The sequence below is a fragment of the Candoia aspera genome, chromosome 3 (assembly GCF_035149785.1).
Source record: "Candoia aspera isolate rCanAsp1 chromosome 3, rCanAsp1.hap2, whole genome shotgun sequence".
Classification (NCBI taxonomy): Eukaryota; Metazoa; Chordata; class Lepidosauria; order Squamata; family Boidae; genus Candoia; species Candoia aspera.
This window is the reverse complement of record NC_086155.1, coordinates 44,322,722-44,341,586: the sequence shown is the minus strand read 5'-3', so window position 1 is coordinate 44,341,586 and position 18,865 is coordinate 44,322,722. Positions and strand designations below refer to the sequence as shown.

Below are 18,865 nucleotides of genomic sequence, written 5' to 3'. Positions count from 1 at the left end.
TCCGACATTATGCATTAAATTGAGTGCCTCTACTCTGACACCATATTTCCCATTTGCCATCATGCAGTACTCTTCTTTTATATATTCTAAATTTCTTTTGCTATTTCCCTTTCCTTCTTTGGATTAATTATTTTTATTTATTTATCAAATTTCATCACCGCCCATCTCCCCCAAAAGCGGGACTCTGGGCGGTTTACAAAAAAGCTAAAAGGATTTAAATACAATAAAAAACAAATTATGGTACATACAATATAAATATAAAATATAGAATGGCATCAAGATGGCAGTTAAACATTCTAATTCGATTCATAAATATATGAGGACCACTTTAAGGCTCTAGCCACCCCCAAGATTGACTACCCCACTTCCCACCCCAAGCAAGATGGCAGAGCCAGGTCTTTAACTTTTTCTGGAAGGTCAGGAGAGAGGGGGCTTGCCTCACGCCTGGGGGGAGAATATTCCAAAGGGTGGGGGCCACAGCAGACTATAAATAGTTGGTTTCAACTACAGGACTTTTCAACTTAGACTTTACCAACTTACCAATTCTTTCACATAATATGATTTCAGAGTGTCATCTACCTTTTGTTCAAATTGATAATTCTCCAAGAGGGTTGCTATGATTCTCAAACTCTATGACTGAACATTCTTGAGTTGGAGGGCCTCTTGTGTAGTTTGGATGTAGCTTGCAAAAGAACGTCATGTCTTGCCAGAGGATGCTGGGTCAGAAGTTCTTCCCCACTCCATTTCTTACCTCTGTGCAGACCCTTAAAATGCATGAGTCTCCTGTTTAATTACCCTAACACTGATCCATCTCTGCCCCTGCTTCCTTGTTTTGTATACAGTGAAGTTCAGTTTCAAGAACTAGCTGGGGAAGTGGGTGTCTGGTACAGTTGAATGTCCATTAACTTGAAAAATAATTCATATAGATTGTCATTTATATAATGCAGATGATATACCAATTATGTTATTTACATGTTACAACCTTTTGTGTAATGTCATTACCCAACTTACAAAAAATGAGGCAAATAAAGTGATTTGCATTATTTAGGTAATGACATCATTATGCAAATGACTAAAATTAGCATAGATTTAACTGCCATCTCCATACTATAGAAATTTTGTTTATTGTATTAAAAGCCTGCTAGATGAGGGTCTGTTAGATTGAGGTTTCAATGTATTTTAAATTCCTAGTGAAACAGTTCTAGTAGAGAAAGGGCAAAAAATGAAGATTGTTCTGCTTTGCGTGTTTTCTCTCTTCAGTGCAAATACATGAATGCTGATGATATAAAGAACAAAAATGTGTGTCTTCACATCATTGTAAATATATCATTTACAGATCTGGATTAAACTATAAATATACATACCAACTGGCATTCAAAGCATAATTTCATAACTGATAATTAACTTCTGCTGTGTCTGCATTGACACATATTTGAAGTTCACATCACTAGAACTTATCCTAGAATCCAGCAAAAAATTAGAACAGTTTGTTTCATGCTAAGATGGAGAAATAACAAACACCTTAGGGGATAGTATCAAGATTCAAGAGGAACTTGACAAGCTGGAACAAAGGGCAGAAAGATAAATCCCATTAGGAACAACTGAACAATCGTACATCTAGGTAGGAAAAAATCAAAGGAACTCTAGGCCACATCAATGGTAAAACAGCATTAAGATCAAGAGAGTAATGTTTCCTTTTCAAACTTTCGAAGTTCCAAAACATTCAGTACAAGAGTCGTAATGATTTACTCATGCTTCTATCATCCAGAAGGCCTTGAGTCATTATTTCAAATGATATGAGAGTTTAGAAAAAAGTATTCTAGCACTTAGAAGAACACTCTAGCAATGAATTCTAGTGCAGAGTCCTAAGTGGACCACTAAATATGGGTAAGAATGGTAGTCTTGGTTCACTTATGATCATTTTGTAAGTAGAAAGTCTGAATGGGGATGTAACAAGATACTAATACCTTTGAACAAACAAAATAAAATTCAAAATTGTGCTTTTAAAAAAAAACTGCATTAGTTATTGAACAATATGTATTCATAGAAAACCTATATTAATACATTAACATATTTGGATCTATGCATGGAAGTATTTTAACGATTTCTGCATAATTACAGGGATCACACAGAATATGGATGTAGTACAATAAACTGATGCCTAATTCAGACAAGACTCAGTTGAATACATTCAATAAATAATTCAATCAGTTCAAATTATAGTTGGCCCAGAATGTAGCACACAAGTAGTTGTGGGGCCACCTGTGTATGTCCATCTAGTGCCTTGGTGATTGAAGCAACATAAAAGCACCTGTAATAAATGAATACATAAAGCAAACTAATGGTAGCATTTTAGTTTTATATTTCTCATGCTTTTAATGTTTTATGGATGTTTTCACTGTCTTTATAAGCCATCCAGAGCCATTAAGGTATGGGCAGAATTTTATATAACACACATGGAACCTGTATTCTCCTTGTTACAAAGTATTTGATTATAGCAATTTCATTACTGGAAGTTATTCTACCTCCTATGACTATCCACTTGATCTTTCTCTGAAGTTACATGTAGAATAGCCATTTATCTTCCACACTTTGGGGAGAGGGGTTTGTATAGCATGCTCTATCTGCCTACATAAGTGGGTGTTGTATACTCTGTAGACTAAGAAAGAATGTGAAAATAATGGTTAGATAATGATTAATTAAATTTGTATACCATACGCCATTATGTAAATGAATCAGAAAACGTGAGCAAAGAAAATTAAGATATCCCCAAATATTCACCAAGCATTGATGTTATTCTAAAGCTGCTTTTGTAACTGATATTCCTCCTTACCCTCAAATCACCTGCGCTGAGAAATACTGGATAATCTCATTCCACACATCCAAATTTTACCCGATTGCCCAGGGGAAGTCTGCTGTTTTGCTAGCTGCTGAGGCTTTCAAATAATATTCAGAAACCAATAAATAGGTGCAAATAACAATTTGAGGTTTTTGTTTTATTTTTAAAAAGCATATTAATTGTCTAAAAGGTCAGGTCAAGAAATTGTGTGATTAAAAAAAAGCACAGTGCAAAAGTTATCAAGCGTAAAATTCTATACATGTTCCTCTCAATATAACACAGCATCAAGTATTCTTATGTCGTTCTCACAAAGTCCCCCATTACAGTCAAAGTAGCTGCACTGAACTTAATTCATAAATTAAGATGTAATCCATTAAATTCCCATGCTTTACTGCCATCAAAAGGAAACGATGCTATGCCAGAAATGCTATTTGGAAAAAAAATGTGCACCATGCTAAAACATCTTCAGACCAATTAGTTAACAGCAATTCCTTTTGGACATTCAGTTCTGCATCGTATACTGCTTCCCAAAAATGGTTCAAGAACTATTGCCTTTCAGACAAAAAGGATGACTATCTCATAAGGATTCTCTCCAGCGTATGTTGATGAGAAATTTTCTACACAATCCTTTGCTGAAATTCTTTTCCTAATATTTTCTTAACTCAAATAGGCAGAACATTTGTATTATTTGTGAATAATAATATGTTATGCTACTTTTGCTGTTCCCCATTTAAAACAGGAGAGAGGGATGCTTGAATACTGTACACCAAAACATAAGCAAAGTTTTAGAGCACAGTTCCCCTATTCAGCATCCCTTTAAAAAGTGGTTCAGTTTGACCTTTTTATTGCTGAATGCTACAGCATTTTTCTGATACAGTACAGAAGTCAACCATTTTAAAAAAGATTAGAGATAAAGAAGAGATTGCCATTAAGAAGGATATCTTTTTGTTTCCTATCCAGTGCTTGTAACTTCAGTTAGGAGCAGTTATTAAATTACATCCTCTAATTCAGTTTTTTCAAACTTGGTGACTTTTAAGATGTGTGGACTTCAGCTCCCAGAAGGCTGGCTGGGGACTTCAACTCCCAGCAAGTCTGGCTGGGGAATTCTGGGAGTTGAAGTCCACACAGGAGAAACTCTGATCTAGAGATTACATCAATTCCAGGGGCTTTCTCTTTGAACTGCAAGAATTAGAGCAGTGTTTTTCAGACTTGGCAATTTCAAGATGTGTGGACTTCAACTCCCAGAATTCCCCAGCCAGACTTGCTGGGAGTTGAAGTCCCCAGCCAGCCTTCTGGGAGCTGAAGTTCACACATCTTAAAGTTTGTTGAGAAACACTGCTCTGGATAATACACAAGGTTGAGAAACACTGCTCTGGATAATACACACATAAGCTGACATAGAAACCCACGCACTACTCAACTTAGATAATTTAAAAGGGCTGTGCACAGCTCTGGAAAGGAAGCTCTGCAAAGCATCCTGTCCTGAAGTACAAGAGCTTTCCCAAGTTGTTAGTGTATGAGTTTACTCTGCTCAGACTGACCGCAAAGTGAAGCGCCTCTGTATGCACACGTAAAGGGACTCTGGGAAAGCCCTTGAAGCAGCCATTGGGAGTCTTCTGGAGGAGCGGCTGCCCCAACCTTTGTGAAGCAACTATTTGAAGGCTTTCCAAGCCCTGCTGTTTGAAATCCTCTGTAATGTTAGCACAGCCAAGATGCAAACATGGGCAGACAATAAAAGATCTTGCAATCAGTCCTCCCAATAATTTCTGACACTTTTTTCATCCCCAGAATATTTTACTCTCAACCATTGCACTTCCCTGACTGTTCATTTTAAAAAGAAATATTAAAAATTCAAATACTTCAGTATTTGACCATTCTGCAATGTCAGCCTTCTTGAATTATGAACTGACCAATTTATAAAAATCTGAATAGCTTTAATTTCATATGTTCACCAAAAACAGAAGGCTCCCAGCTAATAATCTCAATAAAATTGGGTAAATTCCTGCTATTAAAAAAATTAAAAGGCACAGGAAATATTTTAACTCTTGCTTTTTGTCCTGCTGTGCTCTCTATTCTATCTTTTATCCCTCAGATCACTAAACCAGTAGGTGGTCTTTCAAACAGCCTGCCATGCTGGCTATCTACCCTACTTAGTTGGATGGCTAAAGGGAAGTAATTCATCAGAATCTGAAAGAGGCAAATTAGATCCTGCAAGAGAAAGGGCTATAAAGACAATAAATATGGCTGGTGCCCTAGTAAGGTGTATCAATACAAAGAAGTGTATGGCTTTTGCCTCTCTTCACTGCTGGCTCTCTAATAAAGTAACTTCAAGAAAGAGCTTAACAATTGCATGTCTGACATTAAAGCAAGGACAAAAACGGCCAGAGTTGATAGAACTTTCCTAAGCTGAGACATGATATTATTGGCGAAAAAGACAAAAGCAGCAATTTGGCTTCTCGTGGCAAAAAAATGGCACTTCAAGAAAAGCCGCATTAAGAGGATTCGGCAGCTGCACCACAAGACAGTCCAAAGCCTCTTTCCACAAAAGGTTCATTAAGAGAAGTCGGTTTTGAATGTGAGCAGAGGAAGACTTAGCAGATATGACAGTCAAACACAAAAGATTCCTTAGGCTTGGCTTTTTGAATGTTGAAAGGTCCCAATACCAACACTTCCTGCAATGGTATTTTTGATTAAGAGGAGAAGAGATCTTCCTTCAACTGCAGGGAGCTGAAATCAGCAGATCCTTCAAACCTGAGGAAGCTGAAGAGGTAATGCTGAATGGAATGGAGAAAGAATATACCAGTGGTTCATAAGTAGCCAAGACATACTTTCCATTGTCCCTGCTAGACTGAGGGATTGCCTTCTCTTCTGATTTCCTCAACAGTGGAGAGAGAGAATTCGCTAGTGCTTTTAAAAGCATCATATAGTTTTGTCTGAATGGCACTCTAGACCTCTGATCAGATAAAGAAGGAAATGGAGTTAGCAGCAACCCCAGTTGGGTGTGGATCCTTCTTTCAGATTGATGTAGTCCCCGTGGCCTGAAACAGACATGTCTCTATCACCTGGCAATGTTGTGGCCATCATCTTTTCAATAAGGACCCTAGGAACAAAAAAACTGAATTAGCCACAGAACTTGCAGCAATCATTTGACAGCATCTCAGGAAAGGATAAGTCTCCATTTATTTTTACAATCTCTCTATTCTGGATCTCTTCTATGTAAGTAAGTAATAAGAGTGTAATTATGGAAATCTGCACTGCACTGTTTATACAGCACCTTTTATAACAGAAATACAAGTCAACAAGCATCCAGACATGTTGTAACTCTGCAGATGCTCACTGACAAAAGTTGGGATTGCTGAGGATGAATACCAGTATGAGCGAAAATCACCCAAAGTGAGTTCTGTGCATTAGCATTAACAAGGCTAGGCATATACTGTTGTTTCTTCTGCTGTACTGTTCGTTCAATTTGCTGCCTCTTACTGTTAAGAGCTTAGATTTCTATAGAGAATCACTGTTATACTCCAAATATAAGCTTTTAGCAATGGTAGCCATCTCAGTATAAATCAGCCCTGATCTCTGTGGTAGTTCTCATTCCAATCTTAGCTGCAATACCTCCTATTTGTAGAATTTAAATATACCTGCAATACCATTTGGTACTTCTACTTATGTCGGTCAGAAAGGAACAATATGCCCCAATTGCTTTTGAGAAACATTTAAACAATCAATTTTCCATACCTCATTGATTCATTAACATTTTTGTTTTCCTTGACAGACGTCTCAGTCCAACCAGTAAAACCATTCTCTTTGCTGAACTGGTCAATTTCTTCTCTAGTCACAGCCCATGGATAAAGATCACTCTGGAAAAGAATTCAGTAATGCTCAAACTCATTGTGAAAACAATTACTTATTGAGCATGATTTTTCTCTGTCACTATTGTTATATTGCAAGATGGCTGCTTGATTATAAAGCACATCTTTAGCTCAACAGTGCTGCAGTTTAATCTAGCAAGGTAAGAGGTGGAGTATTCATGTCCATTCTGCAATTAAAGAAAATCTACCTCTTCTTAGTGATCAAACTCCAATCTTGGGGTTTTAGTGGCATGCTGGAGATTGAACTCAAAAGTGGGTAGGACCTGGACAAAAACTAATTTTAATTTAATTTAATTTAATTTACAATTAAATTAAATTAAATTACAATAACTGTTACTCCCCACTGTATTTAACAGTTTCTTCCTTCTGCAAACATTAAAAATCACACTGCAAAAAAAAAACAACTCTTCCATTTGTCCATCCAGACAAGCCTAGATCCAATTCAATATTCTGAAATGGAATTTAAAAGCACATTTTTAAAAATCCCCAAAACCTATGGTGCTTCATATGGCACTATAATTTTTAAAAAATGATACTCTTTGGTTCAGCTGAAAATAGGACAGAGAACATTGGATAGGAAAATTATCTAATTTGTCAAGGACAGAGCAAATTGCTCCAAGAAAATTGAAATCAATGCATTGCAGAGAGTTTTAATTTATACACTGTGAGCTATTTATACAATAGCTATTTATGAGAATGATGGCTAAAAGAAAAATGATATGAGAGTTACATTTCCTTCTTTACTAAGTTGAAGTCATTTAATAAGTTAATAGTGTTGTTTAATATGATTCTGGGATCTTTGTATATTGTGCATACACAAAAGTGATGCACAGAAAAGTATGGTAACCTCTCTCTTTCTAAATGTATACATCCATTTGTATGCCATCTCCTTGAAAGATTCTATGGTGAAGTAACAGTGCATATCTACAGTCACTTACATTAATAGGAAGACAAGTTCTAGTACTGTAAGTCAGTATTCACTTACCTTATTAGCCAATAGCAGACAAGGAACAGGGCTTCCATCTTGCAGCTTCACCTTACTGTCCAAATCTTGTTTCCATTTCTGGCAGCTGGTGAATGTGCTAAAGCTGGTGACATCAAACATGATGACACAGGCTGATGCCTCCCTGTAATACAATCGAGTCATAGACGTGAAACGTTCTTGACCTGTAAGTTAAATAAGAATGTTAAATCATTATGTCAAAACAAACATTTTCAGATTCAGCTATAACACAGTTTTATCTTTAGTACGTCATATTAAACTTTTCCCAATCCAAATATAATCAGAGATAATCCAAAGTAAAATGGAGGCTTTTAATACCATTAAACTTGCTCCTGTTTGCTGGCCCGTAATACAAATGTGCTAAATAAATAAATATTATGCCTGCCAGGCTTGGGAAATGATAGATGAGACAAATCACTGGGTGGCTTTTACTAAATGGGAAGGTTGTGACTTCCCACTATTGGGCAAGGGCACTGATTGCACATTTTCTCTCCCCAAAACCAAAATGAAAACCAGTTCCTGGGTTAAGCATGTGTTTCAAGATACACATTACTCTGCTTTAATGTTAAATATATGTCGGTCTCACTGGATCATCAAGCAGAGATGCCCACCCAATTTAGTCTCCAAGGCCGCAGGTAGCCTCTAGAAGGCTTGAGTAGGCCTCTCACAGACCTACAAAACTTGTCAAAAGGTAAAGACTCCCAAATCAAGCTAGGCACCTGACAACTACATGAAGTTTTCACACGAGCAGTGCAGAAGTGGCTTGCTTTTGCCTTCTTCCAAAATATTTTTTTCAACTTTGCAATTTTCCTATAGCTCTGGAATTTTCTGGTGGTCTCCCATCTAAGTATCAACAAGCTTTGATCCTGCTTACCTTTTTGAAACAGCCACATTGCTCGAGCTACTTCTACTTGCTCTAGGCTCAAAAGCCATTACTTGATTATCATTTTTAATGCAACAAAAAGGAGGAAATTGTAATTGTCTGTAGAATGATTATATTACAGTAAATACATTGTGAAGGAATGTAGACCTGGCCTTGAGAATGGGGAATGAGTGAACCCTTAAAGGGGAGTTTCAGAAAAGATTACTCCATCCTGACAAAAAGGAAAGTGTGAGAAAGAAACTCAAATAATCCTGCCTTGATTTAGTTTGGTATCAGGTGGGGCAGAGAAAAACTCTGAGAGGCTTTCAAGGTTCTGTTATTTTTACCCTACAACAATAAGGAGCATTCCTGGAATCCCTGCCGTGTCTGTTTCTTGACTTTGTCTACCTCAGAAGGCTGACACATATTTAACTTTAAGTAAGTGCATATGAAAATAAGATGAAATCAAAATTAGCTCTGGTCCTCATCCCAATTAATACTTTTTAGTATTGTCTCTGCTTCTTGAGAGCCAGTTTGATGTAGTGGTTAAGGGACCAGGCTAGAAACCAGGAGACTGGGAGTTCTAGTCCCACCTTAGGCACAAAGCCAGCTGGGTGATCTTGGGCCAATCACTCTCTCTCAGCCCTTGGAAGAAGGCAATGGCAAACCACTTCCAAAACTCTTGCCAGGAAAACTGCAGGGACTCGTCCCAGGCAGTCGCTGGGAGTGAAAAGTGACTCAAAGGGGCACACATGAACACACCCTGCCTCTTGGCATATCACTTAAAGTATATTAAATGAAAATGAAACACAGACAGATGTTACAAGGATCTTGTAGAAAGAGAAAATAGATATAAGCCTGAAAGCTACCTTAAAGGAAGATAAAAGTGAACAAGTGTTGTCTGTAAAAAGTAGAAAGGTACCATATATAAAGATCACATCACTGGAGAGAGGATCACTTTTTTTCAGTCTCCTGTATTTTGGCAGCAGGGAGGACCTGACATTTTGTCTTACGCCTCAAAATATTAAGAATTGCTTATTTCCTTACTAAGAAGTCTAAATGCGTACTTTGAAAACTGTCACAACCCCTTTGAGAAGTTAGCCTGACATCTATAGAAATAAAACCTATGCACATGCTATTACAAAGGGCTGCTCAAGATACAAGCCACTTGTTTTCAGTTGAAGAACAGGTTATTTATTCCAACTACAAAGATGTCAAACTTTAAATAGCAAACAACACTCAAATTATGTCATGGGTTTCTAATGTATAACAGGTCCTTTCTATAATAAATTTTAATTCCAATATCCATCAACCTGCAGAACTTTCTCAAGCTTTTTCATGGTGTTCCAAGAACTATTGCTCCTGAACTGACAATGCAAATTATGCAAACTATTTTACAAAGAGGCAAAACTGTAAATACTCTCAATTTGAGTTTGACTCCTAACATACACATCCATGCATCATGATGCCATCCATGTGGCATCAACAACAGATATGGTTTGTCACTGCATTCTTTCAAGGTGTTTTTGGGTGGTGGGTTAGGGGGGTTTGACCTCCCAAGCTAGACTAGAGTCAACACAGTTCTCCCATCCAAATGCTAACCAGACCTAAGCCTACTTAGCTTCCATAGCAGACAGAGTTGGTTAGATGCTGCCACCTGCTGAGACCAGAGGTACAAGACATAAACACGTTAGTGGAATATTATGTAATTTGAGATTTCTTCCCCTATTGCATAGCTTAATTGTTAGGTTGACTAATGGACCTAAACAAGTAAGGTAAGTACAATTACTCTGGAAACAGCCAAGGAGCAAAACAGCAGGTCACTTTTGGAAACTCACCAGCAATGTCCCATAACTGCAGTCTCACCGTCTCAGACTCTGACCATTGCACCACCTTCAGAGCAAAATCCACTAAAAGACACACACAGAAAATGAGAGAGGAAAAAGCAAACACCAGTGATTGCTGAACAATATAGTACTTGCTTTCACACTGTGTATCAGTGATTACCCACTATGTACAGACACTATATAATACTTTGCCTATTGCACAAGCCACAGCACTTCTGACTTCATGGGAAAAACTTTTGTAAATCACGCTGAAGAACAGTGGAAACAACCAGCCCATAATTGTATTTCTTCCCCACACACAGAGCTTTAAACTCTGTGCGGACTAGTTACCTGCGAGCTACTATGATTTCACAAACATTCGATTCTCCAAATTGCTGAAGTATATTAAGCAGTTTTAACTTAAAGGGATTTGTACACCATATAGAAATGTTTGAATTACATATGCATTATGATCTCTACCAGTGTTGATTTTAAATGGAATAAATTTGAGTATGACCACAATTGTTGGCAGCAGCACATACTTCTGGTTAATTTTGAGGTAAAAGCTGCACATGTTTCTCAAGACAACTTCTTTGGTATTACAACATTGTTCCTCCAGTACACAATAAGTGTATCAGCACAATCTTACCTGCTTTAAGCACCATTGTTTCTATTAGTAATTGAATACATCTACTTTTAAGTGTTCACATTTGAATCTTTCCAGAAAAACCTAGAAGAGCAGCTGTCCCCAAAACCCAGTATGTCCACTGTCATGACTATCATATAGGACAACCACTAAATCTTAGAAATATTCTACTACAGAAATACAATTTTGTTCAGAAGTGGGCCACCTATGCACTCCAACTAAGTAATGAAGGGTAGCTCGGAAGGAAGGAAGGAAGGAAGGAAGGATTGAGCAAGATGAGTGAATGTTCCTGGGACAAATCTATACTGTCTTCCCAAAGTGTGCTAAAAGTTTATAAACATTATTTATTTATTTGATTTATATAAACGCCCATCTCACTTTTGTTTGGCTGTAGGCGGCTATCCACCTTACTTGGTTGCCCTGACAGGAAACACGACCAGATGAGCTAATTCTACTTCATCGTAAAGCTACATTAACAGAATCTTGCAAGTCTGAAAGTACATCTCTCCCCCCACCCCATCCTCTTTACAACCCAAGAAGCTAGGGAGGGTCTTTTCTGAGCCTCTTGCCCCACCCACATTCCTGCTGCAGGCTCAGCTGCCTTTTATCTGACCATTCCCTTGGTTGCATTTCTTTGTCCTGTCTCCCAAGGTCATTCCCATATACTGTTACAGAGGCTTACAATAAAATAAATAAAATACATAAAATACTCAGTATAAAAAATAAAAACAAAATAAATAGCAGCTGGGCATCAACCAAACAATTGTCTGCACAGCCAGGAGATGGGCTCTATCACATACCTAGGGCCTCAGGCTTGGGCACAAAACCAAGTTTTCAAGGCCTTACAGAGGGCCATTGGGAGGGGGCCAATCTAATCTCAGGGGGGGATTATCTAATCTCAAGGGCAGGTGCCATGGTAGAAAAGTTTTCCTTCTAGCCCCCACCAGCCAGCATCTCCAGTCGATGGTACCTGGAGCACGCCTCTCTGCTAGTATACACTTTATTATTGTCATCCAACAATAAATAAAACGAAGAATTATTTTAACATGGGTCACATCTCCCTACTACCCTATCTACCTGTAATGGTATGTGGGAATGACCTTGGGAGACAGGATGAAGACCTGCAGCTTAGGCAACAGTCTGATAAGAGGCAGCTCAGTCTGCAGGTGGGGGAAAAGCATGGGAAGCGTTTCAGAAAGGACCCGCTCTAGTTTTCCAGAGACTAAAAAGAGAGGAGGGGAGAAATACTTTCAGTCTTTCAAGATTGATGTCAGCCTTGTGAGGTAATCCAGACAGGAAGCATGCCCAGATGAACTAATTCTAAGTTACATTAACAGAATCTTGCAGAGTTTTGCAGGCATAGGGAAGGGGTATTCTAGCAAATTTTGTGGTTTTTAACTTTGGTTGTTTTTTTACTGGCTTTATTCTGTTTTAACTGTGAGCTGCCCAGAGTCATGAATATGAGATGTGTGGCCCTCAAATTTATTAAATCGATCTATCATTGCATTGGAATTCGTAAGACTCTTCATGGCAACTATTTTGTGAGCGGACCAGTCACCATTTTGCAAGAGCACCTACAACATGTTCTTGAAATTTCAGAACCAATCACAAACCCAACTCTTCCTGAGTCACAAAATTACTGTGATCTTTTCCCTCTCATAGATTAAAACAAACATAATTATTTCACTATAGAAGTATACTTTTAGGATCTCCACTAGCATCCTGCATTTTTCCCCATAGTGCAGGGGAAACAAAACTAAACTGGGCAATGACTATTATCTACATCCAGTGTTTCAAGTTCCAGGTGGTCTGGGGAAAAAAAAACAAGCAACCTCCAAAGCATCTCCATTTTAACTGATCGATACCTATTTCAGGGATGAAACTGGGCCCTTTATTTATCATGTCTTCAGTGGAACTCTCTTTTACTGACCTCTGCGCATGGGATAATAATTCCTTTTCTACAGCAATCCTGTCGCACAGAGAGAGCATTTAACCCAGACCTCTTCAGTTTTTTAAGCATTTAGAATCAGAATGGTGATAAAGGATAGCATACAAAGTTAAAGCAATTACTAGCTGGCAGCCACATTAAGCTTAATTAAAAGCAGTTGCAAGTTCCTCAGATAAACATTACTGTGATGCAGTATTCTGTAATGGCACTAGATCAGATTATGGGCAAATACTCTAGCTAATCTGGCATTACAATTCCTGCTGAATAATTTACAGAGCAATTCTACATCACTTTTGACAAAGGAACTCAGGAGATTTAAAAAGCACTCTGGGCTGAAGACAAAGAGTTACTAGTGAAATGGTGGGGTGGGGTGGGGTGGGGTGGGGTGGGGTGGGGTGGGGGAGAGAAGCCAGCATATAAGTGTGTGCGTATGTATTTAACTAGCCTTCCAGTCAGTGTTGACTCCTGGTGACTGGACAGTCCAGAAGAGCTGAGAAGCAATTTATGTAACCTTGGATATGTATCATACTGTCCCTGCAGTTTTCCTGGCAAGATTTCAGAAGTGGTTTGCCATTGGTTTCTTCAGTGCTGACAGCAGTGACTGGCCCAAGGTCACCCAGCTGGCTTTGTGCCTAAGGCAGGACCAGAACTCACCGTTTCTAGCCTGGTACCATAACCACTGAAAAGCCTGTCAGCAGCTATGCTTACAGCGCACACCATTGATATAGAACTGGGGTGAGTGTTAAAATTATTTTCAGGGCAAGGACTTCACTTTGCCTTTTGGGGCTATGCCAGGAACACACTCCATACAGTATGTGTTACTGACCAGCATGAGAGTCTGGTGAAAAACTAAATTTAATTTGCATCTACACAATTATAATACTCAGCTCCGTTGAAAACTAATATTCAGCCACATTAAAAATTCTAATTTGGCAGCAACTTTCAGAAATCTCACAACTAGCCCTAAGTTGTGTATCTCCGGTACAAATCATCACATATTCTGGGCAGTTGAGCTCACCCACAAATCACTGGATACTGATAATGCCTAAATAACAAGCTTAAAAAAATAGTTAATGCCTTAATTGTTTCATTCAGTATGTGTACCCCTAGTCAGATGTCCTACATACAGTACATATTTATTTCCATTATGTACTGGTTGCCTATTCTAAAACACCATCAGACTCATGAGCAGGAATTCAAAGATATCTGATTGATTAAAGAATAGTATGCAGGATCACAGAGAAAGCTGAGAATGATGAAAGCGCACCAAATTCAAACTAAAAACCCTCCGTGCAAATGAAATCCCTCCCCCCGTAGAATCTTCCCAAGTCCACAATCCCAGGTGCTCCTAGCGGTTTCTGATGGCCTGCGGGAAAAGTCCTTGAACAGAGAACATAGCCCAAACACATTCCATTGTAATGAATTCAGATACAGAGCTTGGTACAAGGTCTCAGAGCAGCTCCCTCCCAAACAGAAACACACATCAGCGCCATGGCATGTGAAACGTTACGATGTATAAACTACACTGAAACAGGGAACGTGACACATTATTATTTCCATTTATTATCAGTAAAATGATAAAATAATAATTTATCTAAAAAGAAACTACTGTATTCTAATACAAATATATATATCAGTGGACATTAAAAAAAAGTGTGCAGTCTGCTCATACTTCTCATGCTAGAATTTATGCTGGACTAGGTGGAACTGATAAGTAAGAGTACCTATTTAGATCATACACTGAGATTCTATATATGTAATAGATATTCTGCCTTGAATTATGAATTTTAAGAAAACACATACTTTGGATTAATCAGAAAAGAAATGAAAAGAGCAGAGCGCCCATCAATGTTTGGTATAGTTTGTCTTTCTATGGCAACAAAACACTACACAATCAGAGCTTATGAAGCAGACTAATTATTTAACAGACCGCTAAGACTATAAGTAAGCATGATCACATTTCACTATGATACTTCAGCAGCATAGTAGTTTCCAAAGTGAGGAAAAATAGGGTTTCATTTCAGCAAAGGATGGAAACAACACAAGAGACAAAGAGGAACTAAGTAGCACAACATTCACATAAACAGGAATTATAGAAATAAGGCAATAACTTTTGTGGTAACTTCTCTTGCAGAAAAGTTTCAATGCAAGCCTTTTCATCAGACAAATCTTTGCCAACAAGGAAGAATTTAGTGCACAAGAACTCTGTACAGTAGAGCCGCTCCCTACCACTCCCCCCCCCCAAATATTCTTAGGTGTTTCTGTAATTGTCTTGCCGACTCCTGCAGAAAAATCCCAAAGACTCACCTCCTACTGTAGACTTGTAGTGCTTGTTGAAGCTGTCATTAGCATATCGCTGGACCAGTGATGTCTTCCCAACTGTGGCATCACCAATAATTAAGACTTTGAACATGTGATCGTGGTGGCCCACCATGACTGAACGCCAAACCCAGTTAAAAGAAGTGCGTGCGGCCGCCTCCTCCCTCTCCTGAGTGATCAACCACGTGAAGGAAAACCAAGGCACACTTCGTGATACCTACAGAGAAAGAAAACCCTGTACATTCAACCGTAGTTTCTGTAATACAGGGAACTCAGAAAAGGGAGGCTTCCTGGCTTTCTGTCACCTCTTTCCGAGCCAGCACACTCCTAATTTAGGGACAAGGGGACCAAACATACCACTCCCAGAAGCGTTTTTCTTTTCAGTCATGTGCAGAGTTACGGTGCTGCAATAGGAAGTCAGGAGAAGACTCGTCCGCCCTATCTTGCTTTCTTAGAAAGGAAAAAGGGAGGGCTCTCCACCCAGTGAAGCACCAAAGCGAGACAATCGAGCACGTTTACCGGGAAGGCAGGCAAAGCTTAAAGCGAAGTCCCGCGCGCACTTCCTTCCCTCGCGCTGCTTTCTGACCCCGGTTGCCAGCTCTTTTCCGCATTCGCCTTGCTGTCATGTGAGAGGGCCAGGCGGCAGCAAGGCCCCTTAAAACCCCAAAACTACATCACCCGGCATGCATTTGTCGAGTGCGCCTTGATTTCTTGGGAAATGTAGTGTTTTAATCTGCTCCGGCGAAGGCTGCAGTAAGAGGGGTGTGTTGGTTGTTAACTGGAAGCAGTTTAAAATCACGCCCTCACAGATGAAAACTGTTAGGAAAACTCCTTGCTGAAGGATATACTCTGTTTTAATTCCTTCTGCAAAATGAGCATGACCTGTCTGTGCCCAGCATGCTGTCTGTGCCTTTCTTGCCACATGGATTGGATAAATACTGGAGTAAAGAAAAGCGAATTGAATATGGATTTAAATGGAAAAAAGCTGATTTCCATGTCACTACTTGGGAATGGGTGGGGCATATAAAATGTCTATGTGCCTAAGATACATAGGAATCACATAATTCCTTTTCAGGCCAGCACCGTTATACAGAGGGCACAAAAGGACTAAGAAATAATCTGTGAAATTAAAGGCACGAAATAAGAGAAAGAAATCAGTGATTTACATTTAGGGGTACTGGATATCTGAGCAGGCAAAGGAGAACCCAGAAAAATGAGAGGAAAAATGTGGGAGGTGGGGGGAGGGCACACTGTTTAACTTTCTTGACATCCGGGACAAAAATTACAGTGAAAAACTGCCCCCTCCCGCCCCCATGTACTTAGGCGTACTTGAATGTGAAATTACTTTTTCCAGCATCAGAAAGGCTGGTTTTTACAATCGCAGGAGAGCGCTAGAGCCGGTTAGGAGGCAAAAGCCTTCAGGTGCAACTGATTAAGGTTTCAGGCAGCAGCGCAAGCTGGCCGGAGGATACTAATTAAATAATTAAGGTCACAGAGCGGAGCTTCTTAATTTGCGGTTAGCACTTATTAGGGAAACGCTGCGCCGCGGAGAAAAGCTGCTAAGAGAGGCAACAAGCAGGACAATGTTTCATTTTAAGGCTATGCCTGCCGAATGGAGGACAAAAAGGGAAGACACATCCTCCTTTTGCAGGATGTCTGGTAACCCGAGTTTACACTAACATCATTCATTACACTCTGGCCACCTTGCTATCCAGACAACCTACTTTCCATCATTTCTATCTTGGCAACCTACACGCTCATCACATCCATGTACTGCATCCTCCTTATTCATCCTTGACCCTTTCCCTTGTTTTTTTTTTTGCCATACTTAAAGCATCCCATTCATCCCTATACAACTTCCTTTTATTTCTCTTGACATAGCCAACTCTCATTCTGATCTAACCAAGTGGGTAGAATCCTGCTTTCATTTACTGCCATGTTCACTGTTTTTGACAAACCTTCATTTCTCACAGCACATCACGTTTCTACCAGTATTTGCATTTCCCTATCTTTTGTTGGTTTATGTTACAATTATTATAGCCTGCCCAACTCAAAAGGGGGCTACAACACATTAAAATTATTTATTTACTTCCTTATTTGTCATACTTCTACCCTGCCACAATTGACTCTCAGCATCTTACAATCTATATAAGCAAAAATTATCCAGTTAGCTTAAAATCAATCCAACACATAATAGCAATGATAACAACAGCTGTAACAGCCCCCCCCCCATAAAAACATAAAGACACAAGAAACAGCAAAAGAAAAGATCAGAAAACAAAAAGAAAACCCTAGGAAAAGGCCTTCCAAAACAACTTGGTTTTTCACAGTTTCTGGAAAAATCAACAAGGAAGGGACCAGCAATTAATAAGAAGAAATCAAAATTACAAAGAACAGCAGTAATAATAAATCAATTCTTTCCCCAAGATGGATGCCAATAAAGTTTATCCAGCATTAAAGGCCAGTTAAAATAAAACTGTCTTTAAAGATCTTCTAAAAACCACAAAGGAGGTAGCTGTATGGACCTGGGGGTGAGAGTTCCAAAACTTTCCGTAATTCAAACCTATTCACTTTATCATACACGTTCTCTTAAATCAACAAATGTACAGGAAACTTTCTCATACATTTCTATTAGATAATTTAAATGATTACAACTTTTATGAAAACCATTCAGATCTGTTTGTATTCAAGGTGGCAAATGCACATGCATCTGCTTATTTTTTTTATCCATTCAGCTTCCTAGAAACATAACCAAGTTTGGCAATGGAACAAGGAAAAGCTGAGAGGAATAACAGATTTCAGTTGCAAGTAAGTATCTACGGTGGACAGTTATAGCCAGTTTAAATGGATTCTTTGCTTTCTGAAAGCAGCCCTCCCTTTCTGGCTAGAAATCCTGGAAGTTGCTACCCTAATGTTTGATTTAGAATTGTTTTAGAAACACTTGCCCCTGAGGTTGTTCCAGGGCCATTACTAAGACCTGTGTATTATTATGAAAGTCTTTCTATAAGTCTTTCCATAGACTTTCTACTTACCGCCACACTTCAGATAGTAGAGTACTCCAGACTGATTCATCTGCCCTGATCTCCAGCTCTAGAGGAAAAGTTGTAATTCTATCTTCCTAATGTTTCCTTTGGAAGAGCAGCAGAAAGGTAATCTAGCAGCCGCTGAAGTTCTCCCCAAGACTGTCAGAGTCATGGAAGCACAGGAGTGTGTTGCCTATCCTGGACTGGAAGAGACCAGAGTTTGGAAGCTAAAATACTTCTAATACTCATAGTCACAGAATGATTTGGTATGTGACACCTATTTCTTTTGAAGCTTTATAGGATGAAACTCCCTACTGTGGGAGCAAAGTTGTTTTTGTTTATTCAAACTTTTTGTCCCTTTGCTGGTAAATGGCTGAAGCGTAACCATTTTTGGTCCTCAGCATGGACAGCATGTGAGGAGATTCTGAGGTGCTGGCACTGGAAACAGATCCAAAGTTCATAATCCCTGCTTGGTCAACAAGGTCAGAATCATGCAGGCAATAGTTTTCCTTGTGATGCTATATAGGTCC

The 18,865-nt window shown here is 39.0% G+C and overlaps 1 protein-coding gene across 1 annotated transcript; it reads right to left on the bottom strand.

The window, feature by feature from the left end:
- Nucleotides 1-4,169: 4,169 nt before the first annotated feature.
- On the bottom strand, nt 4,170-15,924 carry RAB29 (RAB29, member RAS oncogene family). Its single transcript, XM_063297498.1, has 6 exons — nt 15,670-15,924; nt 15,301-15,529; nt 10,412-10,483; nt 7,694-7,875; nt 6,575-6,696; nt 4,170-5,939 (listed from the first exon to the last, which is right to left on the bottom strand). The coding sequence occupies exons 2-6, from the start codon at nt 15,425-15,427 to the stop codon at nt 5,819-5,821; spliced, it is 624 nt and encodes a 207-aa protein (XP_063153568.1). The 5' UTR covers nt 15,428-15,529; nt 15,670-15,924; the 3' UTR covers nt 4,170-5,818.
- Nucleotides 15,925-18,865: the final 2,941 nt, after the last annotated feature.

Excerpts from the sequence above, each read along its gene's own strand:
- RAB29 (XM_063297498.1), bottom strand. The coding sequence starts at position 15,427 with ATGGTGGGCCACCACGATCACATGTTCAAAGTCTTAATTATTGGTGAT. Across the intron at positions 10,484-15,300 it reads CTACAAGTCTACAGTAGGAG|TGGATTTTGCTCTGAAGGTG; the intron begins GTGAGTCTTTGG and ends TGTGTCTTTTAG. Across the intron at positions 5,940-6,574 it reads AATGTTAATGAATCAATGAG|GGTCCTTATTGAAAAGATGA; the intron begins GTATGGAAAATT and ends TTTTGTTCCTAG.